At 41.1% G+C, this 21,216-nt stretch overlaps 1 protein-coding gene across 3 annotated transcripts; it reads right to left on the bottom strand.

Moving 5' to 3' along the window:
• Window positions 1-21: 21 nt before the first annotated feature.
• Window positions 22-20,601, bottom strand: LOC137135731 (sarcoplasmic/endoplasmic reticulum calcium ATPase 2-like). Of its 3 annotated transcripts, none has more exons than XR_010915484.1 (21): window positions 20,089-20,601; window positions 18,968-18,985; window positions 18,794-18,876; window positions 16,086-16,190; window positions 14,824-14,962; window positions 8,927-9,007; window positions 8,441-8,526; window positions 7,807-8,271; window positions 6,710-6,798; window positions 6,519-6,621; window positions 6,013-6,144; window positions 5,799-5,918; window positions 5,484-5,702; window positions 5,016-5,351; window positions 4,567-4,787; window positions 4,186-4,388; window positions 3,985-4,070; window positions 3,772-3,905; window positions 3,543-3,660; window positions 1,294-2,737; window positions 22-741 (listed from the first exon to the last, which is right to left on the bottom strand). XR_010915484.1 is itself a non-coding variant. In XM_067520232.1 (21 exons), the coding sequence occupies exons 1-21, from the start codon at window positions 20,204-20,206 to the stop codon at window positions 728-730; spliced, it is 2,991 nt and encodes a 996-aa protein (XP_067376333.1). In that variant the 5' UTR covers window positions 20,207-20,601; the 3' UTR covers window positions 22-727. The 3 variants fall into 3 exon arrangements, 2 of the variants coding, with proteins under 2 accessions (XP_067376333.1, XP_067376332.1); XM_067520232.1 differs by having other exon boundaries at window positions 2,617-2,737; XM_067520231.1 differs by having other exon boundaries at window positions 22-2,737.
• Between the last annotated feature and the right edge of the window lie 615 nt (window positions 20,602-21,216).

The following is a 21,216-nucleotide window of genomic DNA, read 5'->3' as shown; positions in this document are numbered from 1 at the left end:
TGAGACCAGGAAAACTTTCAGTAAACTCAATGTATGACAGTTTTATTTACCTGAAACCAAAGTTCATGTGATACCATTGTACAATCATCTCTGAAAATACAGTACAGCAGTTTGGCAAAAAAAATGCCAGTGGAGGGACTGTCTGCCACTCTCATGGTAAAACCTATGCGTCACTGTGCAGCTGCATGTCCGACTTCACAGATATGGCAAAATCTGCTCCAAATGTTGCACATCTCAGTGCAAAGCAAGAAGAAAGTCTGTTTGGTTTTTAAATATTCCATAAAGTATTTCCTTAGGAAAGATGAGCTGTTTTTGAGCTTATTTAATATTTGTACTAATCTGATGAATGTCTAGTCTATTTTATGAATACTATACATTGTCTATTACACAGGTCTGGTAAAACATTGCTGATTCAGCGGACATGCACCACAGAATAATGGACATTTTACTGTACATAGTACTAAGATCTTAGTCTAAAAAGATGAGAATTGTATTAGAATCTAAGGCTCTTCATGCGGGAGAATGGAAGGACTAATTAAATGGGATTGGCTAGTTTTCATCAGACATTTATTTACGGCCATTCTATAAAAAAGGATTTATGAATTTTATGAACCCCTGTCTTCATATTATTTAACTGGCATGCAGCTCTCATAAGATGTGCTGCACAAAACACACATGCACAACACAAAACAAACCTAAAGTTCCTGCAAGGAATTTAGAGGTGGCCTTAGTTTGCCCTTGCTGCAAAGAAAAAGAGAAAAAAAATCAAATCAGTCGACAGAAACCACAGATCTTAGGCAGAGGCATCTGGGCAATAATTTAAATCCATAAATACTTATTTTTAATAGGCAGAGTAATAAAGGCCATGCTATGGGTAAGCAGAGGACAAATGCAACTGAAGAAATGTAGATAAACAATAACACTGTGTCCTGTAATGTTGGGGCCATTAAATCAGTCAATGGTCAGTCTACCATTGTCACAACATGCCAGTCTACAATCAAATATAACCAGCACCAGTGACACTGTGCCAGTTTAAGAAAAAATTGGCTCCTATTTTAACTCAGCATGTACTTGGCACTTTGTGACATTCAAGCTATTATTACACCAACTCTAAAATACTTAAATTATCAGAGTATCTCATGTTTTGTACCATTGAAAGGATATTTTAAAAACTTATAGTTCTATCAAAAATACAAGAAGCTGTTATTGCTGTGATTTTCATGTGAGCAATGACTGCAAAGCTGCAAAATGAGGGAGTGCCAGTAGTAGTCATGCAGATCAAAATGTACTCACTCTGCAGATAAACAGGTGGAAAGCATTGGAAGAAACAACAGTTAGCTTAAAAACTAAATCTAAGCACTCACTGGCTTGGTATTACTGGAGCCGGCATGCAGAAAGGCTAAGATCATGCTTTAGTTTGAGACAGTATGGAGCATTTTGACAGCAACAAAATCTATACAGAGATTCTACCTGGTGTGCTATGTACACATATACAGACTCTTTCAATGACTAGTAGTTTCACCCTTTCAGAGGTCTCAGTCCATGTTGTGCTCAGTTGATAAGACTAACAGCTTCTTGGTGTAGTTTTTACAGATTCAAGTACAGTATGTGCACATTTTACATACAATACATATAAGATTATTGGAATTAAAATGCAAAATTAAGACTGACCGTATAAACCAAATCTCAAAAATGTAACTTAAGAAAAAAAAACAAAAACAAAGACAAACGTGTTTTCTTCAAGTAAACAAATTTAACAACAGGTTTTATCAAAATTACTCTGAATCAAAATATAACAAAAAAAAAATGTGTGAGGGCTTTGTCTGTACTGCAAAACAAATTGGTGCTCACCTCAACACTTCATCTATGAAATGGTTGTTAAGACAGGTGGGTAGTAATGGTCATATTAACAGCATTGAGGTAGCTGTGCTCTGCCTAATACAGAAAATAATGAATGAACAAGATGCATGGAGCATAAAGATCACTAAAGAGATGCATGCTTGTGCAAATAAACTGAACTATTTGCCCACATAATATACAGTCCTAACAATTACATCCTCTCTGTACCCAGAAACCTCTCAGACTTCCAAATAATTACAAAATATTATTAATTATTATAAAATAGTGTAAATTCTCTGTACAGCTCAACACACCGACACAATATGCATCTCTAACCGTTCAAAACAAGGGATCAAAAGAGAAAAAGCATAATTGTAAAATAAAACATGGATTTAATACCATTAAAATATGACTAATGTCCCCGACCTACCAGCCCATTCATAAATGTGTAAGGGTGAAAATGTCTTACATACAAAAAATAAAATAAAATAAAAAATCGAGACAGTACTTAGGCTATCAGAGCAGGTGCAAGTGTCGACTGTAAATTGTTCTGATGTGACTCTGTTAGATATGTGTGTTAATGTCCACTTCACACTGGTGCACAGGGAGGATAGTGTACTACAGTCAGTCAGTGCCACAACACAGAGGACACGTTAGAATCGGTGCTGTAGATCCACAGCACCAGAGGCAGGGAGATGGCCACGAAGGGCCAGGAGATACCCTTGGCACATGCACACAGAGAGCAGCCTTTGCTGGCTGGCTTCTCCTGCCGTTTACCAAATTCCATGTGATTCCTGGCCATAAACTTTAGCAGCTCATCCAGCAGGATGACAGGTATGGAGATTTTCAGCACCATCAACCACTGGTTAGTATCCAGAGGTGTGATCTGGAAGATGACCTAGGAGAGAGCATGACAACAATAGTCATTTATCTTTACAGCTACTTTTATATTATGGTAAGGAGCAGGATTATAACTGCATTGGATCTCTTATTTGAAGAGATCACCCTCCACCTCTATAATATTACATAATGGGAGAAGTGAACAGTTTAGGGCATCAGGTGGCCCACTCCAAAATTTGGGGACTTAGTCATTTTTTTCTCACAAGTGACAAGAGAACAGTCATGTACACCTATAACTGCATGAAACTACTGCCAGGAAATAGTTTATCATGGGATAAAGAAACTGGGAAACTGGGACAGTGTCCAAAGGTAGAAATGTGCACCGATGCAGAACTCTAAAGTGACAAAGCCTGGCCTGAATTTGCCCTTTTTATCCAATGTCTAACATAAGCTCAATAAGCAGTCGCTGCAGCTTCACATTTTACATACACACATGGGTTTTTGACACTGTCATCTCACTCTCAGCAATTAAGCATTTTTAAAAAATGTCAAAACATTATTTTAGGACACAAACCAATTACTCAGAATTACTTGGGGTTTAATTCCAGCCAAATACATTTGTGGCATGGCAGACCCCTTCTCTCTGTCACCATTAACCACCATTTCCTCTAAGAGTATTTTTCTTTACAAACAATACAGTTGTGTATTGAAACATTACAAACACTAGGGGGCAGAAAGCATCACATAACCTTCAAAACTCCATACTGCAGTTAGCAGTCGAATCACCAGACAGCAAGTCAATTTCTTAGTTTTACTTTTCAATCATTTCGAATCATTGAATAAAATGGGTGCGTAAAACTCACAGGTAGAGGTTCCACATAGATGATTAGGAAGTGAAGAGACATGGAGAGGCAGATGGCCCCAAGCAGCCAAATGTTCTCCCAGGGAGGCATGCGCAGCAGGGACTGATTCTCCGACAGACTGGACAAAGATAATACAGTGGGTGTTTCAGTGAGCCTGCCCTTCATCTTTTTAGGGCAAATAATCCTTTTAGAACTTCTCTGTCTTTTCTCATGTCTAAAAGGCACTTACCTGTTCAGCGCATTGCACATCTCAATGGTCACAAGCACTGACAGGGCCATGGTCATGGGGTAGGGTGACTCGAACACTTGGCAGTCCAGGCCCTCAAACTCTGGGTTATCTGGGCCACACTGGAGGAAGTGGCTCTGTGGAGAGGAAGGAAGACGACTGAAGTGGTTGCAGAGAGCTGAGGGAGGCTAAATGAATTTGCAATGGCAAACTTACCAGCTGATACAGAGTGACCTGAGGTCCATCCTCAGAAATTGTGAACCACCAGGCAGCAGCTCCCACTGTGGCTGCACCCACATACCCTAGGAGCAAAGATACCAAAATAGTATCATGATCATCCACATCTCAATCAAACACAGATTTGTTGTAGACACCTCAGAAATTGATTTTATTTTAGATTCTATATCATGAACTGACCTCCAATGGCTAAGTATCTGAAGAAGAGCCATCCAGAAATGAGAGGCTCCTTGGCATTGCGAGGAGGCTTCTCCATGATGTCCAGATCTGGCGGGTTGAAGCCAAGAGCAGTTGCAGGGAGGCCGTCTGTCACCAGATTGACCCAGAGAAGTTGAACAGGGATCAGGGCCTCAGGAAAACCCAGCGCAGCAGTAAGAAAAATGCTAACAGGAAAAATGAATCCAAAAGCAAATGCATTGACACACTGGAGCAAGTCTGAACATTGCATGGTGGATAGCAATTATTAAATTGGTCTTTTATTAATCGGTCCTCCTATGAAAGTGTCAAATTATAGGAAACGTATTAAATTCTAATGTCATTTGCCACTGGGAAGAGACTCACCAAACGACCTCGCCTACATTGGAGGAGATAAGATATCTGATGAACTGCTTCATGTTATTGTAAATAGCTCTGCCTTCTTCAACGGCTGCCACAATAGAAGAGAAGTTGTCATCGGCAAGGACCATCTCAGAGGCTGACTTTGCGACAGCAGTGCCAGAACCCATGGCGATGCCAATCTCTGCCTTCTTCAAGGCAGGGGCATCGTTCACGCCATCACCAGTCTGTGGAAAACATGGAGAAGATTGTTTACTCTGTAAGACCAGCAAATCAACACAGCATCAATATGCTTACATGACCGACAAAAACACAATATCCACGGGTATGAGTACAAGTTTACTATCCTGACTATACAGAGATAACTAAACATTACAGCTAAAGGAAAAGACATAATGCTTTATATTTCAAATGAATTGTTAACCACCCGCAGAATTACTTTTTACACTTCATACCATAGCTGTGATCTCATCATGTCCTTGGAGATACTCGACAATCTTGGACTTATGGGAAGGCTCGACACGGGCGAAACAACGAGCATGAGTCACAGCCTCCCTCTGGGCATTGGGAGACAGTTCGTCAAACTCTCGTCCTGTAAAGGCCATGCCCTCAACGTCATCATCCTCTGCGAAGATGCCAATGCGGCGGCAAATAGCAACAGCTGTGCCCTTGTTGTCCCCGGTGATCATGATGACACGGATGCCGGCCTGGCGGCACAGCTGGATGGAGGCAGCCACTTCCTGTCTGGGAGGGTCCAGCATGCCGACACAGCCGACAAAGGTCAGGTCGGACTGGACGCAGAAAATCAAAGATGCGACATTTTGTGGTAATTCATAAAAGTATACATGTAGGCATTAAATGCAGCAGATTTGATTAAACCATCCAATAACTTACTAGAAATTTGCTATTTAGGTAAAACCTACCTCGTACTCCGAAAATTTCGACGTGTCAGACAGTATCATATCCTCCATTTTGGGTGGGCTGTCTCGTGTGGCTAAAGCCAGGCACCTTAGGGTGTCATGACCCGTCCCGTACTCACGGATCACAGACATGATCTTTTCCTTGATACCTTTGCTGAGTGGAACTTTCATGTTGCCAACTCTGACATGAGTGCATCTGTCAATAACTCCCTCAGGGGCTCCCTGTGGGGTTCAACAGAGGAGTAAAATATTTATAACAATGCAGAAGATTGACAACAATCAAAAGTATAGCCATCAACAATGTTTCTCTCTGTGTACCTTGATAAACATTTTGCCCATAGAAGACCGGGATTTGTTGGGGGTGCAATAGACAGACATAGACTTCCTGTCTCTGGTGAACTCTAGAGTAAACTCCTTCCTCATCAGCTGCTTGATAACCTGATCGGACAAAAGGAGAGAGTGAGAAAAAGCTGCTGAGTGGGAACATTGGAAGTGTGCAGCGTGAGCAGGTGAGGGAGTTGGTGCCACTCACTGAGTTGCAAGCGTTAGCTCTGTCAATCTTCGACAGGTTGTGGACTTCATTGTCAAACACGTTCATCTTCTCCACCAGGCAGGTCAGTGCAGTCTCTGTGGCCTCACCGACCTTCTCGTAGACACCCTTCATCTGGGATCAAAAACAGGAACATTTTTTCCTTTTTAAAAACTCCAAGATGCCAATGCAGGTATTTTTGTAATCATGTAAGTAGGCTTATAGCTCACTCTTAACAAAAACACCAATTTGATGAAGCATTATAGTAAGTGTGTATATGTAGACTGTTGTTGAAAGGTTCACAGCCCTCTTCATAATATGCACACTATTTTTTAGATTTTATTTTAATGGGATAAATTTGTTTTTTAATGCAAGTGCGCAAAATAATTTTACCACCCATCTACATGGTATATTGAAATGCTGTGAATCCTTATGACATGCAATTAAAAGTCGGAAAAAACAAACCCGTGTTACACTTGATGTACATTTAAAACAGAAAGGGTTCAGACCTCATTAAAGTCCAAAGAGGAGTCATTACACAAGGCACAGATGGTGGCTAGTTCAACCAAGGCATCATACTGGGAGCAGTTCACTGGTTTACCATCCTGGAACCTGAGGGCAAGTATAGAGTTTTAGAGTACCTGTAAGTATTTATATACATTAATATAGCAACAGGAAAATTTTTTTGTTTTCTACTCACATTTCTCCCTCTGGGGCATACGTAGACCCTGTGACTGTGAACTCTGACAGAGAGCAGCTGTCACCTTCAGCTTTGTTGATAATGAACACCTGGAGATCAAAAGAGCAGATAGCAAAAAACAGTCAGTTTTGTCCAAAGCAGACACAATTTATTGTCACGCCAGTGTTGCCAATACAGCAGGTGGCAGCACAAACCACAGAAATCCCAAGAGGACTGAAAAGGGTTGAGGGCTCTAGGCTGCAGTGATATCGCGTGTGTCACTGTGAGGGGCTTGGCTGGGTGGCCTGCTGCCTAATGAAACAAAAAGGTGTTTAGTTTCTCTTCACAAGCAAACAGACAAGACTGCCAGGGAGCAGGAGTAAAGAGAGAAGCTGTGGTGGACGAAGGTCAAAAGGAAGAAGCTGCAGTGCCAGCCCTGCTTCCAGAAGAAGCTTAAGCACACACACACATATAAAAGCACGATCAAATCAAATCCAAATTTTAAATTGTGTTGTGTTTGTCTGATGATTAGATCAGATGGGCACATTGAAACTCCATTTTCTAAACATGAACAGTGAGATTGGAGGTCAAGAGTACATACCATCAGCTAACAAAACTCAGTGGGAAGGTTTTTACTTTTTTAGCTATTAACTTTTTATCAAACATGTGTTAGATGTTTTACTTTAAAATTAGTTATATTATTTAATGCATTCAAAGTAGATGTGTACAACAACAAACAACGTGCGTCTTCAAAGGCTTTTATCTACATATCCTGAGTGCAATTTAGTGTTTTGATGTATGGCCAACTGTAAATCATTATACATTACTAAAAACAGCCCTAATTGCAGATATGTTAGGGTATGTAATCACGTCCTGTACAACTTAGACCCAAACAACAGAAACTCAGTGATAATGCAAGGTCAGTTATGCAACAGCAGCACTGCAAGTCACCTAACAATTGAACAACAATTTAAGTTACATCTTGTCAAGTAATTTGGATACCTGCTGAGGAGAAATGCACAGTTTCTCTGCAGTCACCTGATCTAAGCAACGACAACAAAGATAACACGTGTGCGTGCACGTGTGTGTGTGTGTGTGTGCACACGTGTGTGACTCACTCTGTGAACAGACATTTGGTTAGTTGTCAGAGTTCCTGTCTTGTCAGAGCAGATGACGGAGGTGCAGCCCAGGGTCTCAACAGATGGCAGGCTGCGGACGATGGCATTCTTTTTGGCCATGCGGCGAGTGCCAAGGGCCAGGCAGGTAGTGATGACTGCAGGAAGACCCTCAGGGATGGCAGCAACGGCCAGCGCCACAGCAATCTTAAAGTAGTAGACAGCCCCACGAATCCAGGAGCCTCCGTGGACGGGGTCATTGAAGTGTCCAATGTTAATGATCCACACAGCAATGCATATGAGGGAGATGACCTTGGACAGTTGCTCACCAAACTCGTCCAACTTCTGCTGCAGAGGAGTCTTCTCCTGCTCAGTGGCTGCCATCTCATCACGAATCTTACCAATCTCTGTATTTACACCGGTGGCCACAACCACACCCACGGCCTTCCCAGATGCAATGTTGGTACCCTGAAATGACAAGCATATAGACATGTTGGCTCACGTTCATCTGTTAACACTTCATACTGGCAAACAATTACAGAAGCCAGTTTTTCTGGGAAGCTGACATAAATTACACAAACAAGACATTGAGTGCCATCAACAAGATGTGTGAGAACTTGTACAGAGCAGAGCTTACAGAGAAAAGCATGTTCTTCTTGTCTTGATTTACCGCACGTGGGTCAGGCACAGGGTCAGTGTGTTTGATGACAGAGACAGACTCACCTACAAAAACAAATCAGGGTATTAGGTAAAATCAGTTTGCATTTGTCTCTGCAAATGATCCTAGCAATGAAGCACAGTCAGTTATGTCTACAGAGAGACCTATGCTGCTGATTTTTTTTTTCCAGCAACACTGATCTTTCACATGCTTAAATTTCAGTTCAGAAGCAAACATGCCAATTGTATAGAGTGTCATAATGCAGTTCTGTGATCATTCTGCAGCCAGTACAAATGATCTGGTTCACTGTCATCCGGCTATTCTGGTTCAAACGTGAACAAACCTGCAGAACAGAATTATGATTATGGTATACAAAAGAAAGGAATTAACTTTCAGTGCTTCAGTATATAAAAAGAACCTCGAAAATTCATGTGATAGCTGTGATACCACCAGCAAACCTCTTACCGGTCAGAATGGACTGGTCTACTCGTAGTGTTGTTGATTTGATTGAACAGATACGGATGTCGGCAGGTACCTTGTCTCCAACTAAAACCCAACAAATACACAATTAGAGCTAAAAACACATAAAAAACAATGACAAAAAAACCTAAGCACAAAGGTAAAATAAATTGGTGATAGAACTTTAATAAGGATTTTAATTTTAGTCTGAGACTGAAAACTCAAGTTAATGACAATATGTTTTCAAGGTCATACTGTTACATGATCAGAGCAAGCAGTCTTGTACACTACATAAACGCACAACACCAACACTGGAGGTCCACCAGCGTTCACAGTGCACTGCGTGCGCAGAGCACCTAGATGAAGATTTAACAGATGAGATGTCTATTTTCTGCCGGCAGTAAACTCATCATTAGTATAAACTAAACTCATTACAGGGTGGTCACTGTGCCACACAGCAGGCAGAGCACTGCTGCCATCACTGTAGGGAAAGAGAAAGAGAGCCAAAGAAAGGGAAGGAAATGAAGGACTTGTGTGCCTTAAAAGGCTCGTCTCAAAGGAAAAGGCCAGTTTGGGTGCACTGCAATTGCAGTGACCCAATTCAGCTTCCTAATGGTACATAAAGGCAATGGAAAGTGGGGAAATGGCACAGGCTATGGCACAGTTCCATGGGTGTAGTTTACATATAGGCCTACTTAGTTAAAATTGTGTCAAACTGTTTCTAAAGACTGCAACCAAGAATGTGGTATAGCTGGAATCTAATCTGTAAACAAGTCTAAGAATTCAATCTAAGAATTGAACAAACAAACAAAAAAATGAAAGTACCAAAAAAGATTTGATAATACATTTACCACTGTCAAGATTCTGATTTGAGGGGAAAGACATACCGTAATCCAAAACCCCCTATGCCCTTCAGAGAAGGGCAGGGAAAATAGCAATGGCACGAACAATACATGCAGCCAAAAATGGGAAAAGCATTTCAGTATGTTCCCCAATGCACTGATCAGGTTTAAATGTGGCCGTGTGATGGCAGCTGTTTTCTCACCACTGTCACAGGAAGAGACAAAGGGACAAAGACTGGGCCTGAGTCTCTTAATGTACTGACACTTTAAGTACAACCATTCATAATGCTTTCTCACCTTACTGTTGGATTAATGAGACGTCCACAATTTTACTTGTTTCCAACTACTGCCCTGTTACACAGGAATGCCTTTCAACAGTTCTACTTCATTAATAATGACTTCTAACTGGGAGACGTGACCCTGTGAGAAGTTGAAGGACTCATTAGATGTCCTGACAGCAGTGCCAGAAACTCCTACCTGTCAGCAGGCACTGGCCAATCATGACAAACAGTAACAGGTTTTCTGAGAAGGACAAATATTGAGCTCTGCTGCATCTTTAAACTATCTGAACTTTGAACAATGGGCACAGTTGTGGGTTCATGTCTGAGATGCTCACACAACCCAACTCTCAGGTGGGGTAATGCATTGCTAGGGTTATCTTGAGATACAAATCAAGACAACATTTGGTTTATTATATATGGGACAACAGTCATGCTGTACATTCAAGAAAATAACCTGTTTTCAAGCCACACCCTAATTTCATTAGTTTTGAAAAAATACAACTTCTAAGATGAGTGCTGAGGCAAAGAAAACAAGGCCAGAGAGATAGGCTTTTAACAATGGTGCTTGCTGATGTTCTCATGAAAAGAAAACGGCACTGGGTGTTCAGACTCAGTGACACTGAGAAGCACTGGAAGTGTCCTCTGGCTGTGTTACACTGCAGACTTGCTCTCATGAAGTGTGTGTGTATATTATTGTCCCTTTGTATCAACATCCTACTTGATAACAGTCCAAGCATCCCCTCAGGCATGACCACTTTTTCACCTCTGTGTTTGCCAACAGGTCATACAGCCTTAAATTTTACAGTGACAAAAGCTTAGCCCTGGTGATTCACTGAATCCAGTATGTCTCCCAAAGGTGACTTTTAAAACATAGCAGGCACGGCAGAGACTGTCCCCCAAATGCCAGCTTTGACAGGCAGTCACCCTGCTGTGTATTAGGGAATAGTGTGTTGTTTGGCAGGCCAGGTTTCTTCATGGCCAGCCAGGAGGCTGCATGTGCTGATGGCAGTTGAACAAAACACTGACCCCCTGTCATTTTAAGAAGCCATTTCAGAACGGTCAACAGGTGAAACGTCCTGCAGCCTTCCAACACAGCTGCTACTGACACACTCACCAGCTGCAGTTGTAATTGCAAATGCTTATTTAAACAAATATGTGAATTTAATTTAGAAGTCTAAATTAAATAACATCTAACCTGTAGTCAGATGCACTAGAGAGGCAATGTTACTGTGACTCAGTAAAACTAAATATTGTAAAAAGGAAATAACAAATTGTTAAGTCTTGTTTCTGCAAATGTGGGGTTAAAATGGACCCTATCTACCACACAAAATGTACAGGTGGACATTGCAATGGGTACTGTTCAGTTAAGAAATCTTTTTTGCACACTGGCCACTGTGCTAGCATGTAGCCAAAGTCACAAGTGCGTTTCACTATTTTGGCTGGACAGAGAGAGATAAAACAAATATTTACCAAGAGCTGACTAATTTCTTCTTGACTGCTGTTACACTGTCACAATGAACACACGGTAGGTGGAGCTGATCCTTAGCTATGACCTCAGTTCTGTAAGCAACAACTCTATACTGTCTCCTTGAGATCTTTGCTTTGCTGTCTTTGTTATGAATCCTAAGCAGCAGCAGACTGAGCATCCACATAGCATGCGACTAATTCTTATTAATCAACTGGTGTTGCCATAGTAACAAAACTTACCCCAGGACTGCGAGCGCTGAAATTCTTGTCAAATTTAACTGGGGGGCTAGTAGAGTGTGGCAGAAACTGCATGTACATTAAGCATGACACAATTCATTATGAAAAGAAATTAGTATCAAGATTGCAACCACGACACTAACGTTTGTTTTCATAATGCAAACAATATAACATTCTGAACCTCTGACTTTGAACTTTCTAATGTTTTTAGTTGCACTTAAAAAAATTCTGAAAGCAGCAGGGAGGCATTACAGAAAAAATATCAGCAAACCAAAATTACTGTGTATATCACCCAAGTTGGCCTTGCCATAAAGCACCATTGCAGTACAATTGCGGTTCTTAACTGCAGCAAGTCAAGGGTTAGATTTTGACCTCCCACTATCCCATCTATGCCTAGTAACCACTGCATGGACTTTCAGCCACCAGTGCGGTGGCAGAGTGGGTCAGTTCAGTTTAATGCTTAACCGTACATGCATATTCTCCATTGGCAGCATCAACCTGCAGAGTTGGGTTTCAGTTAGAACCTCTCCGCCCCTCTGCAGGCCTTCCCTGACTCCCTGCTTGGAAAGATGAGACAGTTTCTCTATATCTTGCTGACAAGTCAGGAACCTTTGCCAAAAGACAGTCCTTCAGTAACAACAGACACTTGCCAGACCACATTAAATGCCACATACTATGCATGGTGTCTGGAATCTCAGTGGAGGGTGCGGGTGCTGATGGGTAGGGTCACTGTGCATTGAGCATGGTGGGGTGGGACAGTTATCCACAAAGTGCTTCCCTATAAGGTCATCTCTCTCCCACACAAGCAGATGCAGATGAGAAATCCTCCCTCTATACTGCCCCCTACATTAGCCCCCCGTCACTATGATACTCCACAACTTCACAGCAAAGAACAATCCCGCTGAGCTCTGCTGCTCTGAATAAAGGCCAACATTCAAATCTGCAAGCCAATGTGTAAACTAGCAAGATACAATGTGTCGCCTGTTATGACAAGACCTTAAATCCACTGGAAGGAACTACAGAACTACACATTAGTTTGCCTTAGTAAATGTTGGCTGTTGACACCAGCTCGTCCTAAAACTAGTGCAAACATAGATTTGATTACAAACCCTGAAAGTCATCTTCACCGGATGGTTCCAAGATCTAGGTACATAATTTTTTGACTCATTTTGTTTAAAACTGCATTGTTTGGCTTAGCCATGTTGTCATTAACAAGCCTCATCAGGTAGCAGACTGCACAGAAAAGATGACATTAGTCGTCAATTATGTAAAACAAATAAACAAAAAAGAAAGAAACAAACAAAAAAACAAGCATTAAATAATTGTGTAATGCATTACACAGAAGGTTATTTCCATGACATGAAACACATTTCAGTGAGAATGCAACTGTGAAGCCGATGAGTGATGATGTGCGAGTAGGAGGCACTGTTCAAACCAACAGCAGGGTCCTCACAGAGAGCAGCACAGATAGGCTGCAGGCTATTCTTCTTAGCGGAGACGGTTTGTCTCTGTGTCCTCTACCTTAGCTCGGCAGCCAGCCAACCAGCCAGCATCTGCGTCATCACACTCCTCCGTACATTAGGGGTCACTTTGTAGCTTCAGGAAAATATTATTCATAAGAAAAAAGGAAGCCTGCACAGGAACCACTGTAAAATATATGCAGCTAAAATTTATGCAATCTAACAAGTCAGCTACATTGAGCGCTACAAAAACCCTGAAAAACCACTGAAACTTTAGAAAGTACTATCACCAAGCTAAGGAATTTCAGGGGGTAGAACTATGACTTAGAATTAGACAATTTAAACCCCAGTTACTCTGTGGAAATACGGGTAGAAGAACTAACTTCCACAAATGGCTCTGGCCCTGCTTGTCTGGACTGCAGGATAAAGTGCTTCTGCTGGGCTGCAATTTTAAGTAAGCCTCAGGCTGCTGACGGCAAAAAGCCCCGACCAACCTTCATCAGGGGTTTTTAAATAACTAGGTCTCTTATATGCAAAATGAGAGTTTGTCTCACTCCCAAATTCCTCTTTAAACTTGCACCAAATAATTAAGCTCTCAATGCTCCACTTATTTGCAACTCTGACTCTAAAGTTATGATTAGCCGTGCAAACCAGAAACTAATTTTATATACAAAAATAAAGGAGTAGATTTTAAATTCCCTGTACACCACTGCTTCATTTGCCCTTGGCAAGGTTACTGAAGAGTCCTACTGAACACAGTCCCACATCACCCACTGTAGCAACGTACCCAAAGCAGGAAAGGAGGGGCACGCACAGGGTAGGACCAGACACCTGTCATCTTTACGACTGTCACTGCCTCTATAAATACTGCATTCCCTAATCTTAATGGCCTATGACAGCTAAAAGCTACTAGTATGATAAAACAAAAAACTAACAATGCATCAGTACAGTAGCTCAGAGAATCAAGATAACGCCAAAGTCTTTTGAGGACTTGAGCATTCCTCAGCACATCTTTTCATCCCCCTGCAGAATTGTGTGTGTGTCTCTGTGTATGTGTAAGATCAAAGCTTTACATTCTTAGGGTTTCAGCTGCTGAAATACGCTGAATGGACCTCAGCAGCATGAATCACTCCAGTGCTCACACCACAAACTGCATAAGAGGGTGGGGGGAGAACATGGGGCTGCAAAGATGCAGTAGCAGCATGTTACCTGTGTGACCTTAAATTAGTGAGTGTGGACACACACAAACACAAACACACACACTGTCTACAACTGGACCCATTGGATCGGTGTGGGCTTTATTTGAGGTTGGAGTTTAACCTGGTAGGGTGCTATAAGCTCTCATTTTTCACTATCATTGGAAAAAGAAGAAAGAACACTTTGATCTCAAGCAAAGCTGCATATTGAAAACTAGACTCTTTCAGAGCAGAATAAACAATTGTTAATATAAGCTTAAGTGGCACTGCCAATTTCCAATGACTTTCAAGCTTTGATACTGTCATGTTCTCCAGAAACTTCCTTTGAGAGAGAATGAAGCAATATCTTTTTTACATTTGTGCTGGCAGATGTGCCAGTGTAACAATAGCATCAATAAAATCAATAGCAACTCGACCTACCAGCAATCTCCACTATGTCACCAGGCACAATGTCTCTGGCCTTGATCCTTTGCACCGTTTTTCTGTCCTGTCGGTACACTTTCCCCATCTCAGGTTCATACTCCTTAAGTGCCTCAATAGCATCCTCAGCATTGCGTTCCTGGTGAAGTCAAAAAGAGATTTATTGCCAAGAGTTCTTAGATAATACCACAAAAACTAAACGTGCATGTTCTTGACTCTGCTGGACTAAATGGAGTGAGAGCAGTTCTCTTTAAAGTTGGATATTAATTTCATTAAAGGCTGGTTGGGGACATTTAGGTGTGAAGTGGGCATATAAATCACATAATTAGCAGCTTCTTGACATTTTCCAATTTTATCCTTCACAAGCATCTTCATCCGTCATCAGCCAGAACAACACATCACTCAGAACAGACCTCCCACACATTTTTAAATAAATAAGCCAGCCTCATATGTAAGCACTAAACAGAAAGCCTGCTGATGGCAAATGACAGACTGGTCCTTTTCAACACAAATTTGACAAACATTTCAAGTACACAGTGTTCATCTACAGTGCCAGCAAAGTATAACAAATCTAAAAACCTCCAAATCACATCCATCTTGTTATGGACTTCTATTCTCCTCCTATAATGAGCTGTGTATTAAACATCAGATCACTAAAAGCTCTGGCACAATGACTAGATCTCTGTTCTGTGTGATGACTACATTTCTGAGCCACATATACACTTCACTGTACGTAGGATAGGTTTGATTTTTGTTATGCAATCCAAGTGTGTCAGAGATGTGTTGTATTGAACACTTTGCACAGTGCAGTTAACAATAATGTCATACATGATTAGATTGCATTGGATGCATGTGCAACTTGATAAAATTGCGATCATTTTAAGAAGACTACCATACTGTAGTGCATTGGATTTGGCTAGAAGAGTGTAATATCTCTGTTTCCATTTTAGCACAGGCTCACAATGACAACAAACAACTTTCAGTTGGATTCTAACTAAAAGGTAATCCTGGTATGTCATCTTATTATATTATCCTAAACTCTTTAATTATACTGGTGAAATCAACAATCCATGGTTTCATTTATTGTACAATCATTTTAACTAAAAAAAATCTGCTGCAAATTAAATGTGATTTATATTTTTAAAATGATAACATTTAGGTGAATCTAATCTAGAATGAAAGATCCCAGTAGTTTCCAAAGCTATTCCACAGATACAAAGGAGATATAGTGGCATTTCAAATACAGTCACTTCTCTTCTTACCTGCCACACTCCGACGATGGCATTAGCTATAAGAATGAGTAGAATCACAAAAGGCTCCACAAAGGCTGTGATGCTTTCTTCTCCCTCCTCAAACCAGGCTAGGACCTGAAAACAGCACAAAAACATGAAACCTTTTTACAGATCAAGCAGCTAGAAGCTTATGATAAGAATAAAAGATAACAATTTAACAAAAACTGTACAGTAACATGCTGTACAGTTACAAATTAAGCTTTTAAATAAATGGTTTTATATTTGAAAGACATTATATGACAGCTGTGTTTTCATCTTAGTAACATGGAGGTTTGACATCAAAACCAGACATTAATAGCTAAGGATCATCCCACACATTACTCCCATTAAAAACTTCATTTACTGTCAAATGGTTCTACCAAAACCCATATATATATATGACATATGAACTCAACACCTCCTCTCCACCAACCCAAATTTCTGAAAAACACACACACACACAAAAAGAATCAAGCCTCTTAACTTTACAAGTGAACAACTACTTACAGCAGCAAGCAGTGCATTTATTCTGTTCACTGTGGGCAATTTTAGCTAATCAATCCAACAGTTCTTGGTTTATTCCCAATCTCCTTCGGTCACATGTCGAGGTGTCCTTGAGCAAGACACTGAACCGCAACTTAGTTGCTCCCGGTGAGCGTTGGCCAGCTGCATAGCATCTTCCCCGTTGTTGTGCAATTGTGAGGGCGAATGGGTGAATGAGAAGTAGTGTAAACCGCTCTGAGGCCAAATAGTTAGAAAAGCGCTATATAAATGCAGACCATTTAACATTTTTAAGTGCTGCAATGTATAAAAAGTCCTATATACTATAAATCTGAAAATAAAGTTATGATGTTAATGATGTAGTCTGTCCTCCTCTCGCACAGCTTTAACGCTTGTGCAAAATAAGCTTCGCAAGTAACAGGCCAATAAATGTAGTTTAATAAAACACCTGTTAAACAAGCACAAGCATGCAGCAAAGGGATAATATCAGCTTTAATGTGGTCTCTCATCCTCCATCGCTTTGTATTAACAAAGCTTGTATGCTAATCCCTATGAACATGCTAAAATGAGAGCTTCTGGATGAGAGCTTCTACATTTCTGGACATCTTTCTCTATGACAGAGTGCTCTGAGATACAGTCTCCCACTCCTAAACAGCCCCTCTCTCTACCAGCAGAACCTGCTCAGCAGTGAATCACATGAGAGAGAACTAGATGGGATCAGTGAGTGATTTCTTTATCTTTTAAAACTTGTGACAAAATAGGACCAGTTTGCATTTCATGCAGATTTTAATTTAAGGGAAATACTTTTCATTTAGTTTTCAGTTTATTAGGTTCACAAAACTCAAATTATGTCAATCCAGCTGCAGCTAGCAAATCTATTTATTATGGCTAAATTTTGTTTTTTTTTCTTATTAAGCAAACATTTGTTTACACTATAACCTCATTAGGTAATGCATTTTATATCAGAAGATGGCTCTAAACACCAAACTGAACCATTCATATTAAACTGTTGAGAGAAACTGCTTCAGTAGTTAAAACATTTTGAAGGTGAACAGAAGGTGAAGGCTTTTTTAATTGGATTCCTAATTTTAATTTGCACCTTAGGTACACTTTACAGAATGGGAGAGGTTGCATTTATGTTGAAATGGGTGTGTATGTTTATTCATCCTGAACCCTCCCACTGATGGGTGAGGGCCCAAATTTGGTCTTGAGTGGTGCTCTGTTCCCCTGTCAGACGGCAGCCACTGACACCTCTGTATCACCTGACTTGGCACTGGACACTACATACCAGCTCACACACTGATACGCACACAACCTCTCACGCACACAGCAGGCCCACGTTATCGAAATGTTCTCCAGACATCTATAAATGTTATGTGCATTCAAGTACAAAAAAAAAATAAAAAAGTGAAAAAAAGCAAAAATAAATTATTAATACACTACATAGCGACAAAGAGTAATTCTAGTTATTCACCCATCACAGACACTCACATTTAGCCTCAAATGTGCCTAAGAATCTGAGCTTTTTAAATTAATTGAGACAAATGTAGCAAATTGCATAACGGCACACATAATGGCGGTCCACTCATTGAACATTTACCTGCAGACCAGCATTGCACAGCAGCCATGCTTGATGACTCAAATGTCTTACTTGGCATGTGGTGATGGCAACTCAATGCTGCTACTGCTGTTGTCACCATTCCTGAGATGGGTCGCTAGCCTTCTCAGCTGTTTAGCCCCTCAATATGTGAATGTAACCCCAACTAGGTTACACAAACTGTAAGTGTTCACACTTCTGCACTATGCAATGCATAAATAGTCCCCTCGTTTTCATCACACCGGGCTTAATAATAATCCTGTCTGCCATTTTAACTGCACGTAAACACACTTTCAGTCAGAGGGGGGAAGAAAAAGCTATGTAAAGGATGCAGTGACTTGTCCTGAGACTCCCTTTAGTTTTTGGATTGTATGTTTATATTACTCTTTTACTGGAGACAGCATGAATTAGGTAACCGGATAGTGAATAACTGTGTATTTGTAATTTTGTAATTTGTTAATTCAGTTCTATTACATAAGGTCAGAATGAAATAAAATCCTGTGGCACGAACTGAAATGAAATTCTACAAATCTACATTGGGTGCAAAAGAATCATGAATCAAGCATTGTGCACAGCACAAAACAACTAGAGGTATACTTACAAAAGATATACATGCAGCCAGGAGAAGAATTCGAACAAGTAAATCTTCAAACTGCTCAAGGACAAGCTCCCATAAAGATTTCCCTGTAGAGTAAGGAGCTGGTTAAAAGCAACCCCGCACAGAAATCTGTTATCATAAATTGACAGTAACAATATCAGTGACAGTAATGATTACCTTCTTCTGCTGGTAACTCTGAGTGTAGTGCACGTTGAGAGTTGATACAGTTGAGGCGCAAGAAACAGAAAAGAAAATGAAGGTAAGTTGTAAAAAGACACTGGCAGATTCCATGTATACACATGACTTGCTTCCTGTTTCTAAATAGGGAGCAGACTATTAAAACAGAGTTCAGTATGTTCTATCAAGGAGCATTACACTGGCTTGAAGGTGGTAAATGTGACACTGGAACTAGTTGATGTGAAAAAAAGCCACCATATTTTAATTTTCAATTCAGATTTTGCTAAGTGATTATTTAGTCATACACATTAACCAAAGGGGAGTGTTTCCCCTTTATTCTTCAGGCGATGTAGTGAATCAAGTGTTGATCCGTTTGATCATTAAATCCCAGTATAAACAAGAGGCAGACACACTGAAATAATGCAATTTGTTAGTAAGTTCTGAATCAGATATCAGATTTACAGTTCCAACTATGGCCTTATTTCTTATTGAAGATCATTTACATAACAGAAAAAATCCAATGACGTAAAGGCCTGAGGATACCCTTCATAATCGCCCAGGTAATTTTAAAATAATAACAGTTGCCTGGGACAATAGAGATTAATTTAGCCTGATAATGTTATTCCAGCGATGCTTTGGCCACTGGTCAGTGGCAACTGCCAGCTGGATCTCCAGGCACATGGACAGGTGTGTGAACTGGTTTTGCTTTAAGTAACACTCACCAAGGTAAAGTGTTCAACGCGGACAGTGTGTTCACCAATGTCACCATCTTTCACAACCACTGGCATTAACTAAATGACAATCAGGTGTGACCATGAAACGTTACACATTGATACACTGTTATAACCGCTAAAAATTGCCCCATGTTTAACAACGATCCATTGTCCTCTAAGTAATGATTCATTTGTTGCTATGTAAGAGATGGGAAAGCCTCGAGGTCACCAGTGATGACGTCAGCTAAATGACTTTGTGGGGCCGGGTAACACCGGACAGCGGATGAAAATGATGACTTTTAACCCACATACTGAACACTGAGCTCCCACTGCCCGTGTAATTAACGGCAAGACATTTCTGAAGCGTGTCTCCTTCACAGCAGTGGCCTATGCTTTAAATTGTCGTACCGTTCAGGCCCCATTTCTCCCTCTGTCGTTTCACCTCGTCCAGGGAAAGTCCTGTGCTATCATTGACGCAGAAATAACTGTAAACTTCTTCCACGCTCTTTGTGTGCGCGTTCTCCATGGTGGACAGACGAATCCTTCCCACACCACTTTCCCTTTCGGCTCTTAAAAACTGTCAACACTTTCGAAGCAATAAGGAGTTTGCCAACTGCACGCTGTACATTTACACTCCAATAGCTATCGACAGCTATTGACCGCGTTCTACTGTGTCCCCTTGGCTCCCGTTTTCCTGATTTTCTTCGCGCGGAATTACAAATATTGGAGTGACTCAAATTCCTCTTCCCTGTATGGTTGAATATTACTCTTAGCGTTGTCTTATCTCCGGAAATCTTGAGAAGTGTCTGCAGCAGTGTGTTGAGGACCGCATTCACCCAGTCCCGTCTTCCCGTGTGCTGCCGTGCGGTGCCGAGCCCTGCCTGTCTCACCGTGGCGCAGCTCTCTGTGGCTCCACACGGTACTGACACTGTGGTTTTATCAAAGCGCCTCGCTGCTGCCCCTCATGCCTACGCTGCATGTGGACTAATATCATTGGACGAACGGTGTGAGCAACGTTCAAACCATGGAGACACGGACAACACAGGAAGTAACCAGGAAATGCGACCTGGATCACACGCTTGAATATCCCATTCAAATCTTGGTGTTTCCGTTGTCTGTAGCGTAGTCCATTTGCATTAATGGCAGCCCACCATGTGGGGTTAAGCGTGGCTAGCTGGCGGCACTGCCATTATGTGACTCTAAAAAGGGTTGAATACCGAGGGCCATCTGTTATAACGCAGTGGGGACGTGGACAGTAAGAAGATGCACGGACAGAATAAATATGTAAACACACAACTGTGATCCTGAGATTGCGCATTATGCACTAGACATTATACGGGTTAAGTATTTCCTGCTTCTATAGATTCTCCGAGGACTTTACACAATTCCCCAGGACTGCAGGCATCTCATTACAGAAACCCAATGTCTTAGGGTATTATAAACTCATTTACACTTGACTAGGGGCCCGTTTCTCTCCTAGGATTTCACGCTCAAGTCTCAGCCATATCAAACATACCAGCACACATGATTTACACT

This window comes from Channa argus, chromosome 11 (assembly GCF_033026475.1).
Source record: "Channa argus isolate prfri chromosome 11, Channa argus male v1.0, whole genome shotgun sequence".
In the NCBI taxonomy this organism is placed as follows: domain Eukaryota; kingdom Metazoa; phylum Chordata; class Actinopteri; order Anabantiformes; family Channidae; genus Channa; species Channa argus.
Note: the sequence above shows the minus strand (reverse complement) of the source record. Positions and strands in the feature narration are given on the sequence as shown.